This window comes from Bombina bombina, chromosome 11 (assembly GCF_027579735.1).
Source record: "Bombina bombina isolate aBomBom1 chromosome 11, aBomBom1.pri, whole genome shotgun sequence".
In the NCBI taxonomy this organism is placed as follows: Eukaryota; Metazoa; Chordata; class Amphibia; order Anura; family Bombinatoridae; genus Bombina; species Bombina bombina.
In genome coordinates, this window is record NC_069509.1 from 174227971 (window position 1) to 174251193 (window position 23223).

General features: G+C 35.4%; 1 protein-coding gene across 1 annotated transcript in view; it reads left to right on the forward strand.

Annotated features, from left to right (window-relative positions):
• The window catches only part of SNX29 (sorting nexin 29), a 1109599-nt gene that overhangs the window by 1009257 nt on the left and 77119 nt on the right, over positions 1-23223 (forward strand). The window contains exon 20 of the mRNA XM_053694493.1: positions 851-990. Within this exon, the coding sequence (XP_053550468.1) occupies positions 851-990 (140 nt within the window). The remainder of the gene's footprint in view (positions 1-850; positions 991-23223) is intronic.

A 23223-nucleotide genomic window follows, 5' to 3' on the forward strand; every position in this document is an offset into this window, starting at 1 on the left:
TTAGACACATCTGCTTCTTATTTTTTGCAAATGTGTTTGTGAATGTTGTGTAGCCTTACACTCAGTGAAGATGTGGTCATGAGCATTATGGGATGTATGTATTATATAATTTAATGTATGCTCAAAGATGTATGTGAGGTTTTAGGTTTGAACTTTTTCCTATATAGCTTTTTATCCCTTAAAGAATAATAAAGTTAAAAATTCATACATCTAAAAATGTTAACGTTTACTTAACAAAAAACATTTTGCATTATGATTATATGCTATGCATTCAGATGTTTTTTTTTATTTTTATCTATTGGTGTTTCTAATATATTTAGGTATTATGTTTATTAAACATACTTAGAACAGTTTGTAATTAAATCTAGCAGTGTGTGATAACTGATTGGTTGTAACTGCCTTTTATGATTGATTCAGTCAGTCTAATGTTGTCTATAAGTAAGCACTAAACTAGAAACGCGTCAGTTCTTCCCATTGTGAAGTGTAATCATTTTACAATAAAGAGTGTTTTTTTTTTTTAATTCAATGGATTGCCAAGTACATTTTACCTATTTTTGACAGTTGTTTCATATTCAGAGGATCAAAACTCAAGGAATAAAAAATATCCTCTGTGGCAAGTTGTTTTTTCAAGGGAATAATACAAAGAGAGGAGAATTTTATTTAAATAACCATTTCCAGCTTCTTTTCAAAACAAAGATGACATTTGTAACCTGCCAAGTCTACAAATAAAATGTAAAATAAAGTGTTTGTTTTGTCAAGTATCCTTTTTAAGTCCTTTCAAAAACTTTGGATGAAAAATAATATGTTCCAGGGTTCTGTAAAATACGTTCTCGCCTTTTTTCCCCCTCAGGATGCAAAGTTTGTTGAGGAACGACGGAAGCAACTACAGAATTACTTGAGAAACATAATGAATAAAGTTATTCAAACGGTGCCAGAATTTGCTGCCAAACCAAACAAAGAAGGCCTGACTCAGCTAATGCCCTTTTTCACGTAAGTAGTTATTGTTTTCCAATGCCTTTGTTTAATATCTTGACCTGGAAAATACTATTCATACCAGAGGACAAAACTCATGAAGGAAATAATTTATAGTGGGCTTGCACAGTACGGGAGCTTTATTTCAACTATAAACCAAACTCTCCACATCCATTATGGCCTAAAATGCATAAAAATGTGATCAACATCGCATCTCTGAGGGAAGGTAGATAGTTTGGTCTAATTCCCAGTAACTGGTGGAGACGAGAGCTTTATTTTTCCATAGAAAAAATAAAATGAAAAGTATATATTTCATTCTTAATAAAAGAATCATTTTGGAATACACTTGTTACTGTATTAGCAAAATTGCTTTTCATAAAAGGTTATTTAGTCATTGCTAACACGTTGCATTCGCCACTGCTGGCAATCTGAGCAGTCGCGGAGGCAAATGGGTGTGCACACCATGAAAAGTAAAAACTATCACTGAACCTACTCATAGTTTTTAATAGAAATGTGTTTTTTTTTTGGTTATATATGGGAATTGCAGAAATGCATCAATTCAAAACTAAAATGCACCCATAAGAGTTTCAGTTTTGACATGTAGAATTCTTATGGTTTAGTGTGAGCTTTATATTTTAATTTCATGTTTCTAAATTAATCTATGTAAAATAATGAGTTACGTAAGTAATATATGTAAAGAGACAGTAAATGCTTTTGAGATGGTATTCAGGTGTTGCTGTGTTTGTACATGGGCAGGAACTCTCCTTTAGGAACCTGCAGTAAAACCTAGCTTCCAAAATGGCGGCATTCACAATTATAGGGAGGTGTATGATGATATTGTGTTTAATCTTACATTGATGTATATTTTTTATTACAATTTCTGGTATGCCCCAGTATCTCCGGTACAAAGTTGAACTCTCAAATATGTTGCAAAATACATTTATCAAAACTTGTAAAATTATAAAACCAATAAAATGCTCATTATTATGGGCGTTCCTTAAGGTATGAAGTTGCACTATTACAAATTTGTCAGTCCACACCTCACTCTTGAGAATGCTGAATATACCAATGAGTTGGCAAGTCCCATGGGTAAGGAGAAGTGTCAAAACAATTAAGCTCATGGTTACAGTGTGTACAAGTCTATATACTATTTTGTAAGTGGGTACTGATACAATTGTGTGAATATATATTTTTCCAGTTATAGAATGTCTTTTGTATATTTCTGCATATTGGTAGACTTAAGTGTGAAATATAATATGTATATTGTCTGAAATGTTTGAATCTCATTTTACACCAATGATACAGTAGTGTGGGTGGTACAGAGGGTTCAAAGATTACTTTTAACATATTATATATCCTGTCTATTGAACTAATATATAATATTATAACCATTAATCATGGGTTTGACTAGATAAAAGCGTTGACATTTTGCGTTCACGGTCATGTTTTCTGACAACATTAATGCTGACAAGGTCAGTGCTCTCTGACAGCCGTACACAGACAAACTGTCAATAGATGTGATAAGCTATCATGACCAAGTGCTACTTTTTCAAAGTACTTCTTAACTGGTTGGTTCTGAACTCTCCCTTGGTTACTGGATATATTACATTTTGTGTATTATTTGGTTGTTACCAATGTGCTGAGTTTGTGACTTTTCATGAACAAATGTATTTGAAATCACATCCTTATGTGTAATCACCAGCTCATAAACATTGCTATAATATATGTAAGTGATCCCTTGCTGATGAGATTAGTCTACCTGTGTGGATATCGGACTCCTGTTACTTAATTCTTAATTCTTCTGTTTTATTTCTTTGTTCACTTCCCTTATAGCCCAGGTATATAGAAAAAGGGGCTTTCCTTGTGTATGCGCTGTAAGCTGATCTAGGGCTAAATTTCGAATGGCGCTTTAACTGTTGCGTGAGTGATAATGGGTATATTGTGGCTTGAGCGCAATTGAATTTAACGTGCATCGGGTTAGTGAGACTTCAGAGCTCTGGTTACCTGTTACACTTGACTTAAAAGTTGCACAAAACACATACAAATACAATGTACAGTACAGTTACAATCGTAATAACACTAATAAAAATATTTTTTTTTAAAAATTGCATAAGAAAGAGTTGTGTGTGTGTTCATATATATTTATATGTGTGTATATATGTATTTATAGGTGTGTATATATGTATTTATAGGTGTGTATATATGTATTTACAGACATATATATATATATATATATACACACACACATAAATACATATGAATGCATATATATATATATATATATATATATATAAGTGCATTGGAGCTGACCAAGATACAATTTTTCAGCTCAGATGGGGTGCAGCATGTTTGGTGTTAACCTGGTCAGGATTATTACAGTGAATTCATAGTCCCAACAATGTAGCACGGAGGTGGGAGTGTGACGATATGGGGCTGCACGACTGCAAAAGGTGTTGGGGAGATGACATTTATAGATGGCACCATAAATGCCTGGGATATACCAAAGTACTGGCTGACAAGATGACTCTGTCTCCAGAAGTTTGGCAGAGGATGAATATTCCAGCATGATAAAGATCCAAAGCACACTGCCAAAGTAACAAAGGAGTTTCTAAAGGAGAAGAAAGTGAAAACTATGACCTGGCCAAATATATTGCCTGATTAAATCCTATAGAACACCTTTAGGGTATTTTAAAGTGAAAGGGTAAAGGAACACAAACCCTCCAGCAAAGAGCAACTGAAAAAAAATTATCTCTGAAAAAGGGCAGAACATCTCTCCAGAAATTTGTACGACACTGGTATCCTCCATGCAAGTCTTTTTGTACCTGATTTCAGCCCTCCTATGGAATTTTAACATCTGTTAAATAAATATTAAGTTTTATACATATTGCTGCTTCTACTCTTCACTTGGATGGTGTCTAATTTGCCTGAATGAAGCAGGATTACCTTCACAGTGACAGCTCTATTTGAGGCTTTTTCGGATCTTTGGATATTATCGTTGGCTGCGAGTTACATCTTCCTTCCACGTGACCTGTGCCGACCTATGAGGTGAGAGTGGTATTTCCAGATTTCGCACTGTGAGCGGAGGATCAATGGTAGCACACTGGTGCACAGATTCACTCAAGATCACCCAGTCCGTGAAGGGGTCCATCTGTACATTCGGCTGCCGAAAGGATACAGTAACGCTGAACCGAGTGGAGACCTTTTACATTGACCAGATAATTCACCAGTGGAGACAGTGTTGCAGCTGCGGATGCAAGCAGCCTAAGGCTCAGCCATCTTCCGTTCGCCCTTTGTGAGATCCAGACTGCTCAGGTATCCACAACCTTATTACCTACATAGTAGGACTGTTTCTTCTGATAAATTGACTGTTTGTCAGCCTCCTGTTCATTACTTTAAGCTTTTACATTTCCGGGCACTTTATTTGGTTGTTACTATTTATATTAATACATTTACAATGTTCTCCACAGAAAATGTCATTGGATTGTGAAGTAGCCAGGTGGGGCAGATTAATACTTTGCAATATCACAATTATTTATGTTTTTTATAATTGTTGTTTGAGCTATCCAAAGCATTAATTAATTGCATCATTTAAAATAATTTGATTTCAAGATAAATGTAATATTGGCTAATTTTAGCTTATTATTAGGTCATCAACAAAAATCAACCAGGTGGTGTGCCCAGTAAATAGGTCCTTGGGAGAATATTGATTTATTGTACAAGCCCCATGTCGCCAGGTTTTCATTAACCTGTCAGTTTACCCCAATTTGATGTTTTGAAATACATGACCATAATATAGCAGGTAAATGTACACAAAATGTGCTTTATGTAAAGCTAGATATCCTGGGGGGTCAGGTGGGTAAAGTTTATTAACAGAGGGGGTTTCAGGCTTAGAGTTCTGATTACCAAATGGTGCTATAGATAGACATCCCTAGAGCTAAGCATAGGTAGTCTTCCTGCCCCCTAAACAAAATAGCACTTCCCCTCAAGTACCCAAGGCAAATATAGAAGCAAACAAATATCTAGGAGAGAGTTAAAAGCAAGACTTGCCACCAGTGTACAAATAATCACATATATTTGGATTTAAGATATTCGACACATTGCAGTTGTATAAACAGAATTGATACTTAAAATAAATATTGAAAAGACCTGCATAAAAAGGAAAAGTTAAAAAAGTATATATATTTATATATCAATTAGATTTATATATATCTATACTATAATCGTGTTTGTAAAGTGGCCGTTGTCAGTTACGCGTGCAGCCAGACGAAGCATTTGACAAAAAACTCAACCGCCCGCACGAAGTATTACCAAAAAAACACCTAACCACCCGCACAATGTATTACCCAAAAAAACCTAACCACCCACATGAAATATTAACAAAAAAAACACCTAACCGCCCGCACAAAGTATTAACAACAAAAAAACTAACCGCCCACACAAAGTATTAAAAAAAAAAACCTAATCGCCCGCACAAAGTATTAACCAAAAAAAACTAACCCTTAAACCACCAAACCCCCATAACACAACACGCCAACTACCTAATTACAATATTAACCGCCAAACCCCACAACGTCAACTACCTAATTACACTATTAACCCCTAAACCGCCAACCCTCCACAACGCAAAACAATTAATCTAATCACTAAGCCCCCTAACCTAAAACCCCATAAATTAACCCCAATTATATAAAAATTAAAAAAATTACAATATTTAAGATTAAATAAAAAAAATATTATAAAAATTAAAAAAAATCTTAACATTACAAAAAAAATGAAATTACAAAAAATAAAAAATTTTAAACCTAAATTTATACCCCTATAAAAAAATCCCCCCCCAAAATAAATAAAACCCTAATCTAACACTAAACTACCAATAACCCTTAAAAGGACTTTTTGTAGGGCATTGCCCTAAGGTGTACACAGCTCTTTTACCTCAAATAAAATGTTTAAGATTAAATAGATAATAATTTAAGATTAAATAAAAAAAAATGTTATAAAAATTAAAAAAAATCTTAACATTACAAAAAAAATGAAATTACAAAAAAATAAAAAATTTTAAACCTAAAATTATACCTCTATAAAAAAATCCCCCCCCCAAAATAAATAAAACCCTAATCTAACACTAAACTACCAATAGCCCTTAAAAGGACTTTTTGTAGGGCATTGCCCTAAGGTAAACAGCTCTTTTACCTAAAATAAAATTACAAAATATCCCCTAACAGTTAAACACCCCCACCCAACCAACCCCCCCAAAAAAAACCTAAGTCTAAAAATAACTAAGCTACCCATTGCCCGTAAAGGGGCATTAGTATGGGCATTGCCCTTAAAATGGCAATCAACTCTTTTGCTGTCCATTAAATTAAAAAAAAAACTAATCTAAAAAAAACTACCAATTACCCTTAAAAGGGCCTTTTGTAGGGCATTGCCCTAAAGTGATCAGCTCCTTTAACCTAAAGTACTAATTACCTCCCTAAAAGTAGACCCCCCACCCACACAACCCCCCAAAATAAAAATAAAAACTAAGCTACCCATTGCCCTTAAAGGGGCATTTGTATGGGCATTGCCCTTAAAATGGCATTCAGCTCTTTTGCTGGCCATTAAAAAATAAAAAACCCACCAAAAAAAAAACACCTAGGTCTAACCCTGAAATAGGTGCTCACAGTTCCTGAAGTGCAATGCCAATACAAATGCCCCTTTAGGGGCAATGGGTATCTTAGGTTTTTTTAGACTTGTGTTTTTTTATTTTGGGGGATTGTGTGGGTGGGGGGTTTACTTTTAGGGGGCAGTTTGTAATTTTTTAAGGTAAAAGAGCGGTTTAACTTAAGACAATGGCCTACAAAAGGCCATTTTAAGGGCTATTGGTAGTTTATTGTTAGATTAGGGGGTGTTTTTATTTGGGGGATATATATATATATATATATATATATATATAGTGTGTGTGTGTAATATATATATGTGTGTGTGTAATATATATATAGTGTGTGTGTAATATATATATGTGGTTGTAATATATATATAGTGTGTGTGTAATATATATATATGTGTGTGTAATATGGTGCTCTGACATTTGGCAGAAGGACATTTGGCAGAAGGACATTTGGCCGACGGACATTTGGCTGACAGACAGAAAGCTAAAGAATGTTCCGATTTCGGCCGAGGGCAGATACGTTCCAGAGTGCTCTGTTCTAATCAGAGCCTCGGGCGCCGCAACTGCCTCTGGGAACCTTACCATGGGTCTCAGGCCGCACGTTTTGTAATTCTCTGTCTGGGAAATTATCTATCTATCAAATTTATCTATTTATCTATCAAATCTATCTATCTATCTATCGTATCTATCAAATGTATCTATTGCATCTATTGATCTATCTATCTAATCTATGTATCTATCTATCTATCAAATCTATCTATCTCGTGGCCGGACTGTTATCTGACAGCCACTTGTGTTTCGGCCAAATGTCCGTCGGCTAAAAGTCCGGCCACGGTGTAATGTATATATAGTGTGTGTGTAATATATATATGTTTGTGTAATATATATATACAGGTAGCCCTCAGTTTACGCTGGGGTTAGGTTCAGAAGGAATGGTTGTAAATCGAAACCGTTGTAAATATAAACCCAGTTTAATGGGAAATGAGGGAGATAGGTTCCAGGCCCCTCTCAAAAAATGGCATAAGTAACACCTAATACATTATTTTAAAGCTTTGCAATGAAGACTTTAAATGCTAAACAGCATTATAAACCTAATAAAATAATCACACAACACAGAATATATAATTAAACTAAGTTAAATGAACAAAAACATTTGCTAAACAGCATTATAAACCTAATAAAATAATCACACAACACAGACTTCACTTGCATTTTTCTGCAAACAGTTCTTACTATGCATTCTAATCTGGACTGATTTATAGACAGGAAGATCTTGTTCCTTTGAAATCTGCTCAATAGCTCGGGTCTGGTTAAACTGATTAATTTCAGCTTGCTTGGCTTTGCTGCAACACAAGCGGACAGCTCCACCTACTGGCTATTTTAATAAATGCACTGCTTCTCAATGCTTTTCAATAGCAGTCACATGACTGGAAAAAAAGGTTGTTATTCTGAAACGGTGTAAATTGAACCGTTGTAAAACGAGGACCACCTGTATATATATATATATATATTATGTGTGTGCATATATATATCAGAAAAAATACATTTTTTAAAAAAGAATAAATTAAATTAAAAGAAAAATCTCTTATCAAAAAATCTTGTGTACCGGAATAAAAATACTGCTATACAGTCCAAGGGGCATCTTCCACAGCAATGAAAATTGCAAATGTCTCCTTGTCTTTATGCAGTATAAAGGAAGGAACAGCATTTAAAATGTTATTCCCATAAATATGTAACAATCCACACACATTTACAGTACTTCATTGTCTGTGAGAAAGGGGCAGAATTATCAAGCTTCAGCTAGATGCCCCTGTTTCCGCAGCTGCTCCATAACTTGTTCGCCTACTCTGAGGCTACGGACATCAATCCTATACGACATCAATCCAACCCTATACGATCGGGCTGATTGACACCCCCTGCTAGCGGCCGATTGGCTGCAAATCTGCAGGGGGCGGCATTGCACAAGCAGTTCACAAGAACTGCTTGTGCAATCATAAATGCAGACAGCGTATACTGTCGGCATTTATCGATGTGCAGCGGACATAATACGCTACATCGTATCATGTCCGCTCGCACTTAAATAAATTGTCCCCTAGGTATCAATCTTGTGGAATCTTGTTCCCTTGAACACTGAATGCTGATCATCTGTAACACTCCATGCAAGCTCCCAAGCTTAAAGGGACAGTCAAGTCCAAAAAAAAACTTTCATGATTTAAATAGGGCATGCGATTTTAAACAACTTCCCAATGTACTTTTATCACCAATTTTGCTTTGTTCTCTTGGTATTCTTAGTTGAAAGCTAAAACTAGGAGGTTCATATGCTAATTTCTTAGACCTTGAAGACTGCCTCTAATCTGAATGCATTTTGACCACTAGAGGGCATTAGTTCACATGTTTCATATAGATAACATTGAGCTCATGCATGTGAAGTGACCTAGGACTGAGCACTGATTGGCTAAACTGCATGTCTGTCAAAAGAACTGAAATAAGGGGGCAGTCAGCAGAAGCTTAGATACAAGATAATTACAGAGGTAGAAAGTATATTAATATAACTGTGTTGGTTGTGCAAAACTGGGGAACGGGTGATAAAGGGATTATCTTTCTTTTGAAACAACAAAAATTCTGGTGTTGACTGTCCCTTTAACATGTATATGACTTATATAGCATATGTATAAAACTATTACTTTGTTGTCATTTTAACATCTGACATATATACCTTTTATGTGAGATTTGTTTGAGGCTTCAGTACTGCAGTATTGGTGAACTCATCATAGACAAATCCAGGCTATACAATTAGAATTTTGTGTTTACTCATATTTGATCCCAAGACTACAGATTTACAAGACCTGTGTGTAAATGAAAACTGCACATGGAAACCATAATGAATCCATAGCTCTTTTTGATGATACAAAAGTGTATTATTTATTTACGTTAATTGGGAAGATGATAAAAATCAGCTACACCGCTTTGTTTTATACTTTGTTTCTTCAGCAGTTTTCAAAAACATAAATCCGTATGGGCTAATCCGTCACTTGCTGATAGCCATAGCGGCTTCTAATTTCACTAAAACTGGTGCAACGCTATGTGTGTTGTTATATGAGAGCTAAATTATAAGTGACTAGTATTGTAGCATTAAAGGAACATGGAACCTAAAAGGTAGAAAACACAATATTCAGATTTAAATTACATGAAAAAAACAAATTATTAAAGTATCACAGATTATTGAGTTTAAAGGGACAATAAAGTCAGAACTGAACTTTACTGATTCAGCTAGAGCAGCAGTTTTAAGCAACTTTCTAATTTACTCCTATTATCAAATGTTCTTCGTTCTCTTGATATCTTTATTTAAAAAGCAGGAATGTAAAGCTTAGGAGCCAGTGCATTTTTTGTTCAGGCATGGGTTACACTTGAATATCGGTGGCTAATATACCAATAAGCAAGCGCTGTCTAGGGTGCTGAACCTAAAATGGACCTGCTCCTAAGCTTTACATTCCTGCTTTTTAAATAAAAATATCAAGAGAACGAAGACAAATTGATATTAGGTTTAAATGAGACTTAATGACTTAAATGGGTTTAGTATCCCGTTAAGCAGTTTTTGTGTAGCTCTTTCAGAGTTTTAATGTAAAATGTATTTTCTGTCTTAACTCTTAGGATGGTCACTTTCTAGAGGAGATCAAAAAGCTATACATTTTGTGTACTTTTTTTGATAAACTCTGTCTATATATCAACTGTCTCCTGACGTCTTTGAAATACCTGTGCTGTGATCAGTGGGTTTGCACCGCTGACTTGTTATTTTTATATGGCGTACAAAACCCTGCATCTCATATAGAGCAGCAATAATTGCAACAATTTTCTAGCTACTTGATATAGATATATAGATATATACTATATATATATATATATATATATATATATATATATATATATATATATACAGGTGACCCTCGTTTTACAACAGTTCAATTTACACCGTTTCAGACTAGCAACCTTTTTTTCCAGTCATGTGACTGCTATTGAAAAGCATTGAGAAGCAGTGCTTTTATTAAAATAGCCAGTAGGTGGAGCTGTCCGCTTGTGTTGCAGCAAAGCCAAGCAAGCTGAAATTAATCAGTTTTTACCAGACCTGAGCTATCGAGCAGCTTACAAAGGAGCAAGATCTTCCTGTCTATATCTCAGTCCAGATTGGAATGCATAGAAAGAACTGTTTGCAGAAAAATGCAAGTGAAGTCTGAGTTGTGTGATTATTTTATTAGGTTTATAATGCTGTTTAGCAAATGTTTTTGTTCATTTAACTTAGTTTAATTATATATTCTGTGTTGTGTGATTATTTTATTAGGTTTTTAATGCTGTTTAGCATTTAAAATCTTCATTTTAAAGCTTTAAAAACAATGTAATAGGTGTTACTTATGACAATTTTGAGAGGGGCCTGGAACCTATCTCCTTCACTTCCCATTGACTTACATTATAAACTGGGTTTCAATTTACAACGGTTTTGATTTACAACCATTCCTTCTGGAACCTAACCCCGGCGTAAACTGAGGGCTACCTGTATATATATATATATATATATATATATATATATATATATATATATATATATATATATATATATATATATATATATAGTGCTCAAAACACGTGCGTGCCCCAAGGCCTACTTCATTATACTCTTATGGAAAAGGGACCAGCTTAAAACCTTTGAGACAGCGACATACCCTGAAAGTCAGCCGTATGTAGGGTTTCCAGGGCTGTAGGAGTGCAGGCCTCATCAACAGCCGTGAAACCGCATTATTTCTACATGCCCCACTGCCTGAGGCATACAGAAATAGCGAGAATGCACGGTGTAACTTAAATACACTTTTGAAACAGCTATAGCTTTTATTATAAACATTTTTGCTTATACATGTATACTAAAGAAATGCTTCTGAAATGCACCCATGTGGATCCCAATTTGGGCTGAATGTCCCTTTAATATTCACTTTATTCCCAGCACCTGAACGGTAAGTACAGTATATGTTTAATGTATAGTTTTAATGGGACTGGTTTTGTGTCAATTTAAATATTTTTCCTCCAGCCCAGACTATCTTTAAACTTAGCACTGATTAGCTAACAAGCATCTCGTGTTTACATATTTCATTCATATATTCTTCTGGGACAAATCAGTGATCTGTATCATAGATTAGACTCGCTGCAGCTGCACTCAGTATATCCTATTAAGAAAGGTTAGCACTAATAGCAAAACAAGCTCTTCATCGACCTAGTAATATATGGATAATTTAAATGAGTTAATGAAAATCAATAGCAATACATAGAGTATACATTCATTTTATAAAGTGTATTATTTAATGCTATTTCTTCTCTCTCCAATTAAAAAAATATTGAATTAGTAAGTAGAATTATACAATGTGTAGATTGTAGATCCTCCTGGAAAATGTTTTCAAGTGGTAAATAGAGGAATAAACAAAGTCATTAATTTGTTATCCAGATATGTTAAAAAAAAAACCCCACACATAATAGCATCTTGGAGAAATACATTTGCACATTATTTTGTAATGGTTTGTTAGCTTTTGAATAATTTCCTGGCTGTCAGGAATAAAATGTAAGGTAGAGATGTCTGTGTAAGCATTGAGTATTAATGCTGTGAGTCTTCATATCAAGGGGTAATTTTCTAGTGATGGATTCAAACACTTAGGTGAGACCTGCTAGGGTTATAGGAATTATGTAGCCATCCTATGTATTGTGATTGGCTTTGTAAGTATAGAAGATTTTATAGGATATTAAAGGGAGTAAACCCCTTGTAATTACTAGACATTTATGTTGTGTTGCTTTAGATGTCAACCAAGTCTTGAAGGGACAGTCTATGCAAAATTAAACTTTCATGATTCCAATAGGGCATGTAATTTTAAACAACTTTCCAATTTACTTCTATCATCAAATTTGCTTTGTTCTCTTGGTATTCTTAGTTGAAAGCTAAACCTAGATAGGCTCATATTCTAATTTCTAAGCCCTTGAACGCAACTTCTTATTTCATGGCATTTCAACTGTTTTTTTACAGCTAAACAGCGCTATTTCACATGAGTCATATAGATAACATTGGGCTCACTCCCGTGGAGTTACTTATGAGTCAGCTCTGATTGCAAGTCTTTTAAAAGAACTGAAATAAAGGGGCAGCCTGCAGAGGCTTAGATACAAAATAATCACAGAGGTAAAAAGTACATTAATATAACAGTGTTGGTTATACAAAACTGGAGAATGGTAATAAAGGGATTATTTATCTTTTTATGCAATAAAAATTCTGGCGTAGACTGTCCCTTTAAAGTTCTTGAAACATATTAACATCATTTTTACTGCTGTTCTTTCTTAATAGACAAACTTCAGACACTATTTGCCTTATTTGGAGTAGCCACTCTGGGCTTTAGGCCACAGACTACAGGCTAGACACGGTTATACAGTGCATTGTTTACCTGCCGTTATCTGATCAAGCCAATCAGAGAGAGATATGTAGCAGAGTTGTCCATGAGAAGTCAGCAGGTGCATTCCAAACTCTTAGAATAAGAAATAGCTCAATTTTCACATATAAATTACATGAAAAGAAGGCAAAATAAATAATGAAAATTATTGCAAAGTTGTTTCATTGTGCACAACTAAACATATATACAAATCTCAAGGTGTTTACTGTCCCTTTAAAGGGACAGAAAAGTCAAAACTAAACAAATGGATTAGATAGATCATGCAATTATAAATAACTTCCCAATTTACTTCTATTATTATTTTGCTTAGTGCTCTTGGTATCCTTTGTTAAAGAGTAATCCTAGATGAGGTCAGGAGCGTGGACGTGTCTTTACCATCTGGTAGCAGTGTTTGGAACAATGTCTATAGCAATGTTATGCATAGTTACAATCACTGCTGCCATGGAGTTCTAGAGACATGTGCACGCTCCTGAGCTTCTATCAGCCTACCTAGGTTTAGTCTTCAACAAAGAATGCCAAGAGAACAAGCTAATTTGATAAATTAAATAAATTAAAAAGTTGTTTAAAATTACATGCTCTAACTCAATCATGAAAGTTTCATTTTGACTTTACTATCCCTTTAATTATTACCTATTTAGAGCTGCTTTTCCCCACTTTCGCTCTCTCTTTATATCACTGTTCATTTCTGCTTTTCAACTTAATTCAGCCACGTACTTTTTCCTCTTCATTAAAGGGACAGTAAACTTAAAAAATAATGTTTCATATTTCTGAACTATGTAACATCTTAGCGACACCTTGGGAAAAAAAAGTTATACTTACCTTGCTTTCCTCGTCAGCCTCTTCTGATCCCGTCTTCTTTTCAAATCGTAAATCTTTTTCCCCCAAGGTGTCGCTAAGTTAGTTACATAATTCTGCATGTAGTGCAGAATTATGTAACATATTTTTTACATTTACTGTCCCTTTAATTCATTCATCTTAGTCTCCCCCTGCAGTTCTGAAGCCCCCATTTGCTGCTTCAGGTCACATGGTTACAAGAGGTTTACTAAAGCTATACTGAACACCAATCCAGGAAGTCTAAAGGCATTGCTGGAATTTCCATAGGCAGATTTGAGTATTACTGGATGGGGAGTATATGGTGAAACATAAGTAGGGGAAACCGGATGATGAGGAATTGTGAGAGAGCCCTTTTCATCTTAAAAGGTAAATGCAGGGCTATTGGCACCTTTGAGTTTTAAGGGCGCTACAATAATGGCTGGTGCTGTTCGCCATCGTTCTTTACAAAAAAAACCCTGGTAGCGTTTGTTCACTTAGAGATAGAGCTAAATCTAACAACAAAATGACAAAAATGAATCACTTGCCATTCTGTTATTTAAAGACCCAAGTATGCTAATATTATTTTGGGATAACAGTTTTCCAATTAAAGGGACATTACAGTCACAAGTGCATTTCAGTTTTGGGTAGAAGCATTTGTCCTTTACATATGAAACAGAACTGCTACTAGGAATAACTAGAGTTATTTTCAAACATTGCTTTTACTGTCCAGGGGCACACAGAGTGTATCTAGATATGCTCCGTACACCTGCATTGAAACATTGTGCCTTCCTAGAGACTTAGTGGTAATATGTATCTTATTGGTGATTTGCTATAACTTTTTTTAATAAAACATTTAGGTCCAGATTACAAGTGGAGCAGTATTTAATGCTCCGCCTGCCACTCGAGCGCTAACTCCGCTAGAAGTAAGCTTTTTGTGCGCGTCGGGTAGCGCCCATATTACAAGTTGAAAGTAGACTGTTTTTGCTTGCGCGCTTACAGGATAAGTGTAAAAAGACGAACTTAGAATAGCGCGTATGCAATAACATATTCACCCATAGAAGTCAATGGAGGGGGGAAAGCCTAACATGCTACTCGCGCACATAAAGACATATTTCTACATATATCTGATGGTATTTTCTACAATATATATATTCAGTATCTCACAAAAGTGAGTACACCCCTCACATTTTTGTAAATATTTTATTATATCTTTTCATGTGACAACACTGAATAAATGGCACTTTGCTACAATGTAAAGTAGTGAGTGTACAGCCTGTATAACAGTGTAAATTTGCTGTCCGCTCAAAATAGCTCAACACACAGCCATTAATGTCTAAACCATTGGCAACAAAAGTGACTACACCCCTAAGTGGAAATGTCCAAATTGGGTCCAAAGTGTCAATATTTTGTGTGGCTACCATTATTTTCCAGCACTGCCTTAACCCTCTTGGGCATGGAGTTCACCACTGGAGTCCTCTTCCACTCCTCCCTGATGACATCACGGAGCTGGTGGATAGTAGAGACCTTGCGCTCCCCACCTTCCATTTGCGGATGCCCCACAGATGCTCAATAAGGTTTAAGTCTGGAGACATGCTTGGCCAGTCCATGACCTTTCCCCTCAGCTTCTTTAGCAAGGCAGTGGTAGTGTTGGAGGTGTGTTTGGGGTTGTTATCATGTTCGAATACTGCCCTGCAGCCCAGTCTCCAAAGGGAGGAGATCATGCTCTGCTTCAGTATGTCACAGTACATGTTGGCATTCATGGTTCCCTTAATGAACTGTAGCTCCCCAGTGCCAGCAGCACTCATGCAGGCCCAGACCATGACACTCCCAAACCATGCTTGACTGTAGGCTAGACACACTTGTCTTTGTACTCCTCACCTGGTTGCCACCACACACGCTTGACACCATCTAAACCAAATAAGTTTATCTTGGTCTCATCGGACCACAGGACATGGTTCCAGTAATCCATGTCCTTAGTCTACTTGTCTTCAGCAAACTGTTTGCAGGCTTCTTTGTGCATCATCTTTAGAAGAGGCTTCCTTCTGGGACGACAGCCATGCAGACCAATTTGATGCAATGTGCGGCGTAAGGTCTGAGCAGTGACAGGCTGACCCCCCACCCTTCAACCTCTGCAGCAATGCTGAGAGCACTCATATGTCTATTTCCCAAAGACAACCTCTGGATATGATGCTGAGCACGTACACTCAACTTCTTTGGTCGACCATGGCGAGGCATGTCCTGAGTGGAACCGGTCCTGTGAAACCGCTGTATGATCTTGCCCACCGTGCTGAAGCTCAGTTTCAGGGTCTTGGCAATCTACTTATAGCCTAGACCATCTTTATGTAGAGCAACAATTCTTTTTTTTTTTTCCAGATCCAGTGACCAGTATGAGAGAGTGTGAGAGCGATAACATCAAATTTAACACACCTGCTCCTCATTCAAACCTGAGACCTTGTAACACTAACGAGTCACATGACACCGGGCAGGGAAATGGCTAATTGGGCCCAATTTGGACATTTCCATTTAGGGGTGTACTCACTTTTGTTGCCAACGGTTTAGACATTAAGGGCTGTGTGTTGAGTTATTTTTAGGGGACAGCAAATTCACACTGTTATACAGGCTGTACATTCACTACTTTACATTGTAGCAAAGTTTCATTTCTTCAGTGTTGTCACATGAAAAGATATAATAAAATATTTACAAAAATGTGAGGGGTGTACTCACTTTTGTGAGATACTGTATATGATTATACATAGGTATAGATCATTATACGTGCAGAACATTGGAATGTGAAACATTTACAGTAAATACCAAGTATAACACTTTATTAAATATGAATATGACATAAATATGCTTTTACATGTTTTCAGCTACTTAACTGCAAAGGGCTCCAATGCACTTATTTATGTCTATATACTGTAAGTATACATCAGTGTTAATTTTGACAGCAAATTTCGATTTAGTCTTAGTTTTAGTCTTTTGACTAAAATGCCATATTAGTTTTAGTCGTATTTTAGTCATCTGAATTGTTTTAGTTTTAGTCGACTGAATCTCCAGTAGATTTTAGTCAACTAAATTTCCAGTAGATTTTAGTCAACTAAATTTCCAGTAGATTTTAGTCAACTAAATTTCCAGTAGATTTTAGTCAACTAAAATCTAAGGGGTTTAGTTAAAGTGTAATTGCATTATTTAAGCATTTCTCTATCATTTGCAAACTGATTATATACTCCAGGAGTAAACATAACACATGGTAATATTTATGGTATTAAGGTTTAAACATGCAATACAGACACAGATTTAGCTGTTGTGATATACAACATCTTTATTAAACTTCAAATAAAATAAAACCAAGTTCCATAAACAAACAGAAGTGCAACTTTAAAATATAAAAAAACAAAACTGTAAACTGTATTGGCTGTATTGAACATATTACCCAATATAAAAACTTTAACAGTTCTCTGTTAATAATTAAAACAAGTATCAAGTAACTCAACACAACAAAAAGCTTCTGCAGCTAGCACAGGCACAGCATAACTTAAACCCATACTCGTGGGTTATGCTTATTTCTATAGGAAGAATCAATTGTTTGTTCACAGATTCAAAAACGTTTAGCACTGCTCTAGAACTTCCAAACTTATTATATACTCCAGGAGTAAAGGTTGAGTAACCTGTTTTTATTGATGGTATTAAGGTTTGAACATGCAATACAGATTTAAAAAAAAATAATAAAATTAGGTTTCGTAAATTTTACAAAAGAGCAGTAATTAGATATGGATTGATTATAACACCTTGCATAAAATGTTTGTGTCAGCAAATTTTGATTTAGTTTTAGTCATAGTCTTTTGACTAAAATGCCATTTTAGTTTTAGTCATATTTAAGTCATCAGAATTTCTTTAGTTTTATACTCATTTTAGTCTAGTTTTAGTCGACGAAATTAACACTGGTATACATATGTATTTATGTGTTTATATGTATATATATTTCTGTAAATACCTATATACACATATAAATACATATGTACACAGATTTATACAACTATAAACACATACATATACAGATTTAGACATGAATATCTATATATCTCTGTTAAAGCCCTTTGCAGCCATTTTCCCCTAACATCTGAGACCTCATATCTTGACCCTTATAACTTTTGTGTGCAATATTCTTATTAGACAGTGTTATTAGGAGTGTAACTGTACTTAGTAATGCATTTTTGATGTGTTTTGTGACACTTTTTTGTAAGTTAACCAGACCTCTGAGGTTGCGCCAACCTGACGCGCGTTAGCTTCAATTGCACTCAAGCGATCGTGTTTACTTTCAACTTGTTATATGAACGTAAACACCTGATGCTCACAAAAAGCCGCGATAAACCCCTTATTGCTCGCACGTAACTGGTAACTCGTCACTCGTAATCTGGCCCTCTTTCAGAGCACAGGAGTGGAAAGGGAGTAAAGAATTAACCCTCAAAATGTGTTGTTCTTCCTAAGCCTGCTACCTTAGACTTCATTGAACAAGGCCAAAATATGCCCCTGCACAGAGTAAATGTAGATATGCTCTAGTGTTTGTGCACAGTAAACACTAGCTCTGAAATAATTTTTTACTAGAAGCATTTTTGCTGATACACAAGTATAGTAAAATGCTTTTATTCCAAACTGAAATGCACTTGTGCTCTTCAACTTTGTCTCTTTGGTCCCTTTAATAGATAACATTGAATTCAATTTGATCTAAGTGTTGTGATTTTTCCATTTAATTTTGTGTCTCCTGCAAGTTCCTGTTTTCACCAACTGCTTTAAATTCAAGCGCATAGGCTTGAAAGTGACACCTTTAACTTTTTTCCCCCCTTATCTTTGTCTAGGAAATTACCTTGAATATAATTAGAAAATGCTGCTGTTGGATTCAGCAGATCTGCAATTTGCTCGAGTTAATGTTGTCACCTGCCATGCGGTAAAACTGTTCACCTTAGGGACGAGACCAAATGTGCAACAGTCTCAAGATGATTAATGTGATTTAATTAGGATCAGTTCTATACACAACTTAATGTTATGTCTCCTTCAAACTTCAGCACAGAGATACAAAGCACAGTTGTTTTTAGTTACCAGCTCGAAATAAAAAAACTGTATTTGTTATTCTTTTGCCAAACTGCAAAGCACATAAGTTCTATTCATTAAAAAATAATGAAGTTTAAAGAAAATGGCCAAATCACAAACGTTTAAAAGATGCTGGTGATTAGCCAAAACGGCAAAGACCCAAAATATAATATAAATTGTCACAATAGCAATCAAAGCAAGCAATTTCTTCCTTGTAGATTTAAAAAAAAATAAAATATCTTTTTTGATAAATAAATATAAATTAATTAAAGCTTCCTTGCTTAAAGGGACAAGAAAATCCAAAAAAATGTATTTCACAATTTGGATAGAACCTACACTTTTAAAAAAAACTTTCCAATTTACTTCTATTATCAAATTTGCTTCATTCTCTTGTTATCCTTTGCTGAAGTAACAACATTGCACTACAGGCAGCTAGCTGAACACATCTAGTTAGCCAATCACAAGAGATAAATGTGTGCAGGCACCAATCAGCAGCAGCTCCCACTAGTGTAGGATATGTGCGTATTCTTTTTCAACAAGGGATACCAAGAGAGCGAAGAACATATAAGTTAATTTAAAAAGGTTTAAAATGACATGCTCTATCAGAATCATGCAAGATTATTTGTTACTGTTCTATTCCTTTAAATAAATCATGTATTCATAAGAAAAGTTATTTATTTAGCAACTAATATTGCAGCCAATGAAATTAGAGTGCCAGAAAATGTGTTATGAGTGCTGCCCTGGAGACCTTGCAGCATACGTTTGCCACACCTGTTATGGGGTCAGGGATCTGTATATTCTGCCAGATATACTCAAGTCTACAGTTGGTTCAGTACAGGAAACGGGGCAAAAGAAATAAATAATATTTATTGTATTTTATTTTACTTTACATTACTAAAGGGATATGAAACCCAAAACTGTTCTTTTGTGATTCAGACAGAACAGACTTCTTCTAAAAGAGTTCCCAGTTTACTTCAATTGCTACATTGGCTTCATTCACAAGCTTTTCTGTGTTGTAGAGATGCCTAGGTCGGTATCTGGAGCACTTTTTTTGGCAGGAAATAGTGCTGCCATATAGTGCTCTTGCAAATAGATAACATTCTTGCAATGTTTTGCAAATCCTTATAGCACCAATTTTGCTTTGTTCTCTTGGTATTCTTAGTTGAAAGCTAAACCTAGGAGGTTCATATGCTAATTTCTTAGACATTGAATACTGCCTCTAATCTGAATGCATTTTGACCACTAGAGGGCATTAGTTCACGTGTTTCATATAGATAACATTGAGCTCATGCATGTGAAGTGACCTAGGAGTGAGCATTGATTGGCTAAAATGCAAGTCTGTCAAAAGAACTGAAATAAGGGGGCAGTCAGCAGAAGCATAGATAAAGGGTAATTACAGAGGCAAAATGTGTATTATTATAACTGTGTTGGTTATGCAAAACTAAGAAATGGGTAATAAAGGGATTATCTTTCTTTTTAAACAACAAAAATTCTGGTGTTGACTGTCCCTTTAAATTACATGAAAAGGGGGTAAAACAAATTATTAAAGTGCTAAGGAGCAGCAATGCATTACTGGGATCTAGCTACTGATTAGTGGTGAACAGATGTACCTCTTCTCATTGGCTCAGCTTATTCCCAGTCGTGTACTGCAACTCCTTCAACAAAAGATAGCAACAAAAACAAAGCAAATTTGAGAATAGAAGGACATTTCAAAGTTGTTGAAATTTGTATTTTTTATCTGAATCATGAAAGAAAAAATCTGGGTTTTATGTCCCTTTAATTTTTAGGTTTATGTTCCTTTAAATTAGTTTTGGCTGCAGCAGGGAACCTATCAATGGTTCGGGTTTTCTAAAGGACAATTTACATTACAGTTTGTTTGACTTAAAATGTGAAATTTCTTGCGATTCAAAAGCCAGAATTCACACATATTTTTCTGCATCTCCTGTGGAGCTCTTATTGACATTAAATGTTTTCAAGCTTAGCGAGCCTGGCAAAAAATGTTATTTTATATGGTAGAAATAAAGCTTCAGATTTGAAATATACATTTTATGTAATGATATTAGTAATTGTTTAGACGTACTGTGCATACGTTTTCAGATTGAAACGGTATAATTTTACCTTTTCATTCTATTCATTCAAAGTGGATGTTTGATTGCTAATAGTATTCTCTGACTACCGTGAGTGCTCTCTAGTAAATAGTAAACACAGGAGAGGAAACGGCATCACACTTTTTTAATTTAGTACATATTTATTAATGCTGATTGAATGATTAGATATTTTGGATCTTATAAGAAACTTAAAGGGACGGTATACACATTGGGCGAGATTACATATGCGGCGGCGGGCACAAAACCCGGTGTCGCCTATTTTTTAGTCGAATCAAATGATCACATATACGGCGCATCATACAAGAGACGCACATATATTTTACCCATCACCCGCAGTTTTTACTCCCATAAACTAACATAGAACCTGTGTTGCAAGTCGGTATCACATATTCAGCGCAAGGACTTACGCGCACAGAATGAAGAAATTTTACTCCAATTCCACCTCGCCACACACAGGCAGGCGCAGCAAGCCTTGTGCTGACTATAAACATATTGTAACTCCCAGAAACCATTAACAAACACCTAATGCATGCGCAATATTAACCTCTAAACCGCCATCCCCCCACATTGCAATAACTAATAAATGTATTTACCCCTAATCTGCCAACCCACCCACATCGTAAACTACCTAATAAATGTATTAACCCCTACACCTCCAACCCCATAGAACGCAAACTACATCATTAACTTATTAACACCTAAACTGCCAACCCCCAACAATGCAAAGTATTAACCTAATAACTAAGCCCCCTAACCTAACACCTCCTAACTTAACCCTAATTAAAAAACAATTACATAAAATAAAAAAATAACTACATTAAAAATGTATTTAAAATTGCAAAAATAAAAAACCTAAATTCCTAAAAAAAAAAAACCTAACATTACAGTAAAATAAAAAAACCTAAGATTACATGAAAATAAAAAAAGATAAGATTACAAAAAATAAAAAAAGCTAATATTACAGAAAAAAACTAATGAAATTATCCAAAATAAAAAAGTTATTCCTAATCTAACAATAACCTACAAATAGCCCTTAAAATGGCCTTTTGTAGGGCATTGCCCTAAATTTAACAGCTCTTTTTCCCTGGAAGAAAAAAGTACCCCCTAACATTACAATCCCCCACCCATGAACCCCTCAAAATAAAAAACCTAACTTTAAAAAACCCTAATCTACCCATTGCCCCTAAAAGGCCCCTAAAAAGGCATTTGTACGGGCAATCAGCTCTTTTACATTCCATAGACACAAAACAAAAAAGCCCTAATGTAAAAAAAAAATTAACACTAACCCCAAAATAGGTACTCACCTTTGATGAAGTCCGGAGATCCATCTTCATCCAGGCAGCTCCATCTTCATCCATCGCGGGACTATCTTCTTTCTTCTTGCCGGAGGACTGGATCCAGAGCGGTGGTATTCTTCAGCGCTGGCGGTCATCTGCGACGTGGAGGTCCCCTTCATACGATCGTCCACGGCACAGTGAAGTGTGAATGCATGTTACCTCTTTTATATTAGGGTACGTTGCATTCCTATTGGCTGAAAAATTCAAATCAGCCAATAGGATAAGAGCTGCTTTACTTTCTATTGGCTGATCAATTGAGAGGGATCGGGGTGGGGGGAGTGTCAGGTGGGAGGCTAACCTCTACACTAAAGCTAAAATTAACCTTACAAGCTAAATAATTAACCCATTCTTTGCTGGGAATAATAGAAGTGTAGTGCGCAGCTGCAATTAGCGGCCTTCTAATTACCAAAATGCAATGGCAAAGCCATATATGTCTGCTATTTCTGAACATAGGGGATCCCAGAGAAGATTTTACAACCAGTTGTGTCACGATTGCACATTCAGTATGTAAATAATTTCAGTGAGAAACCCAAAGTTTGTGAAAAAGTTTTTGTTTTTTGTTTTTTATTTGATTGCATTTGGCGGTTAAATAGTGGCATGAAATATACCAAAATGAGCCGAGATCAATACTTTGGGTTGTCTACTAAAAATATATATAGTTTTGATAGGTAAATATAAAAAAAGGCTTTTTTTCTTTTTAAATGTAGTGATGGCAAAATGCTAAAAATACTCTGGTCTTTTGGGGAAGTCTTAATCCTTAAGGGGTTAAACAAAAAGTTTACTCAAAA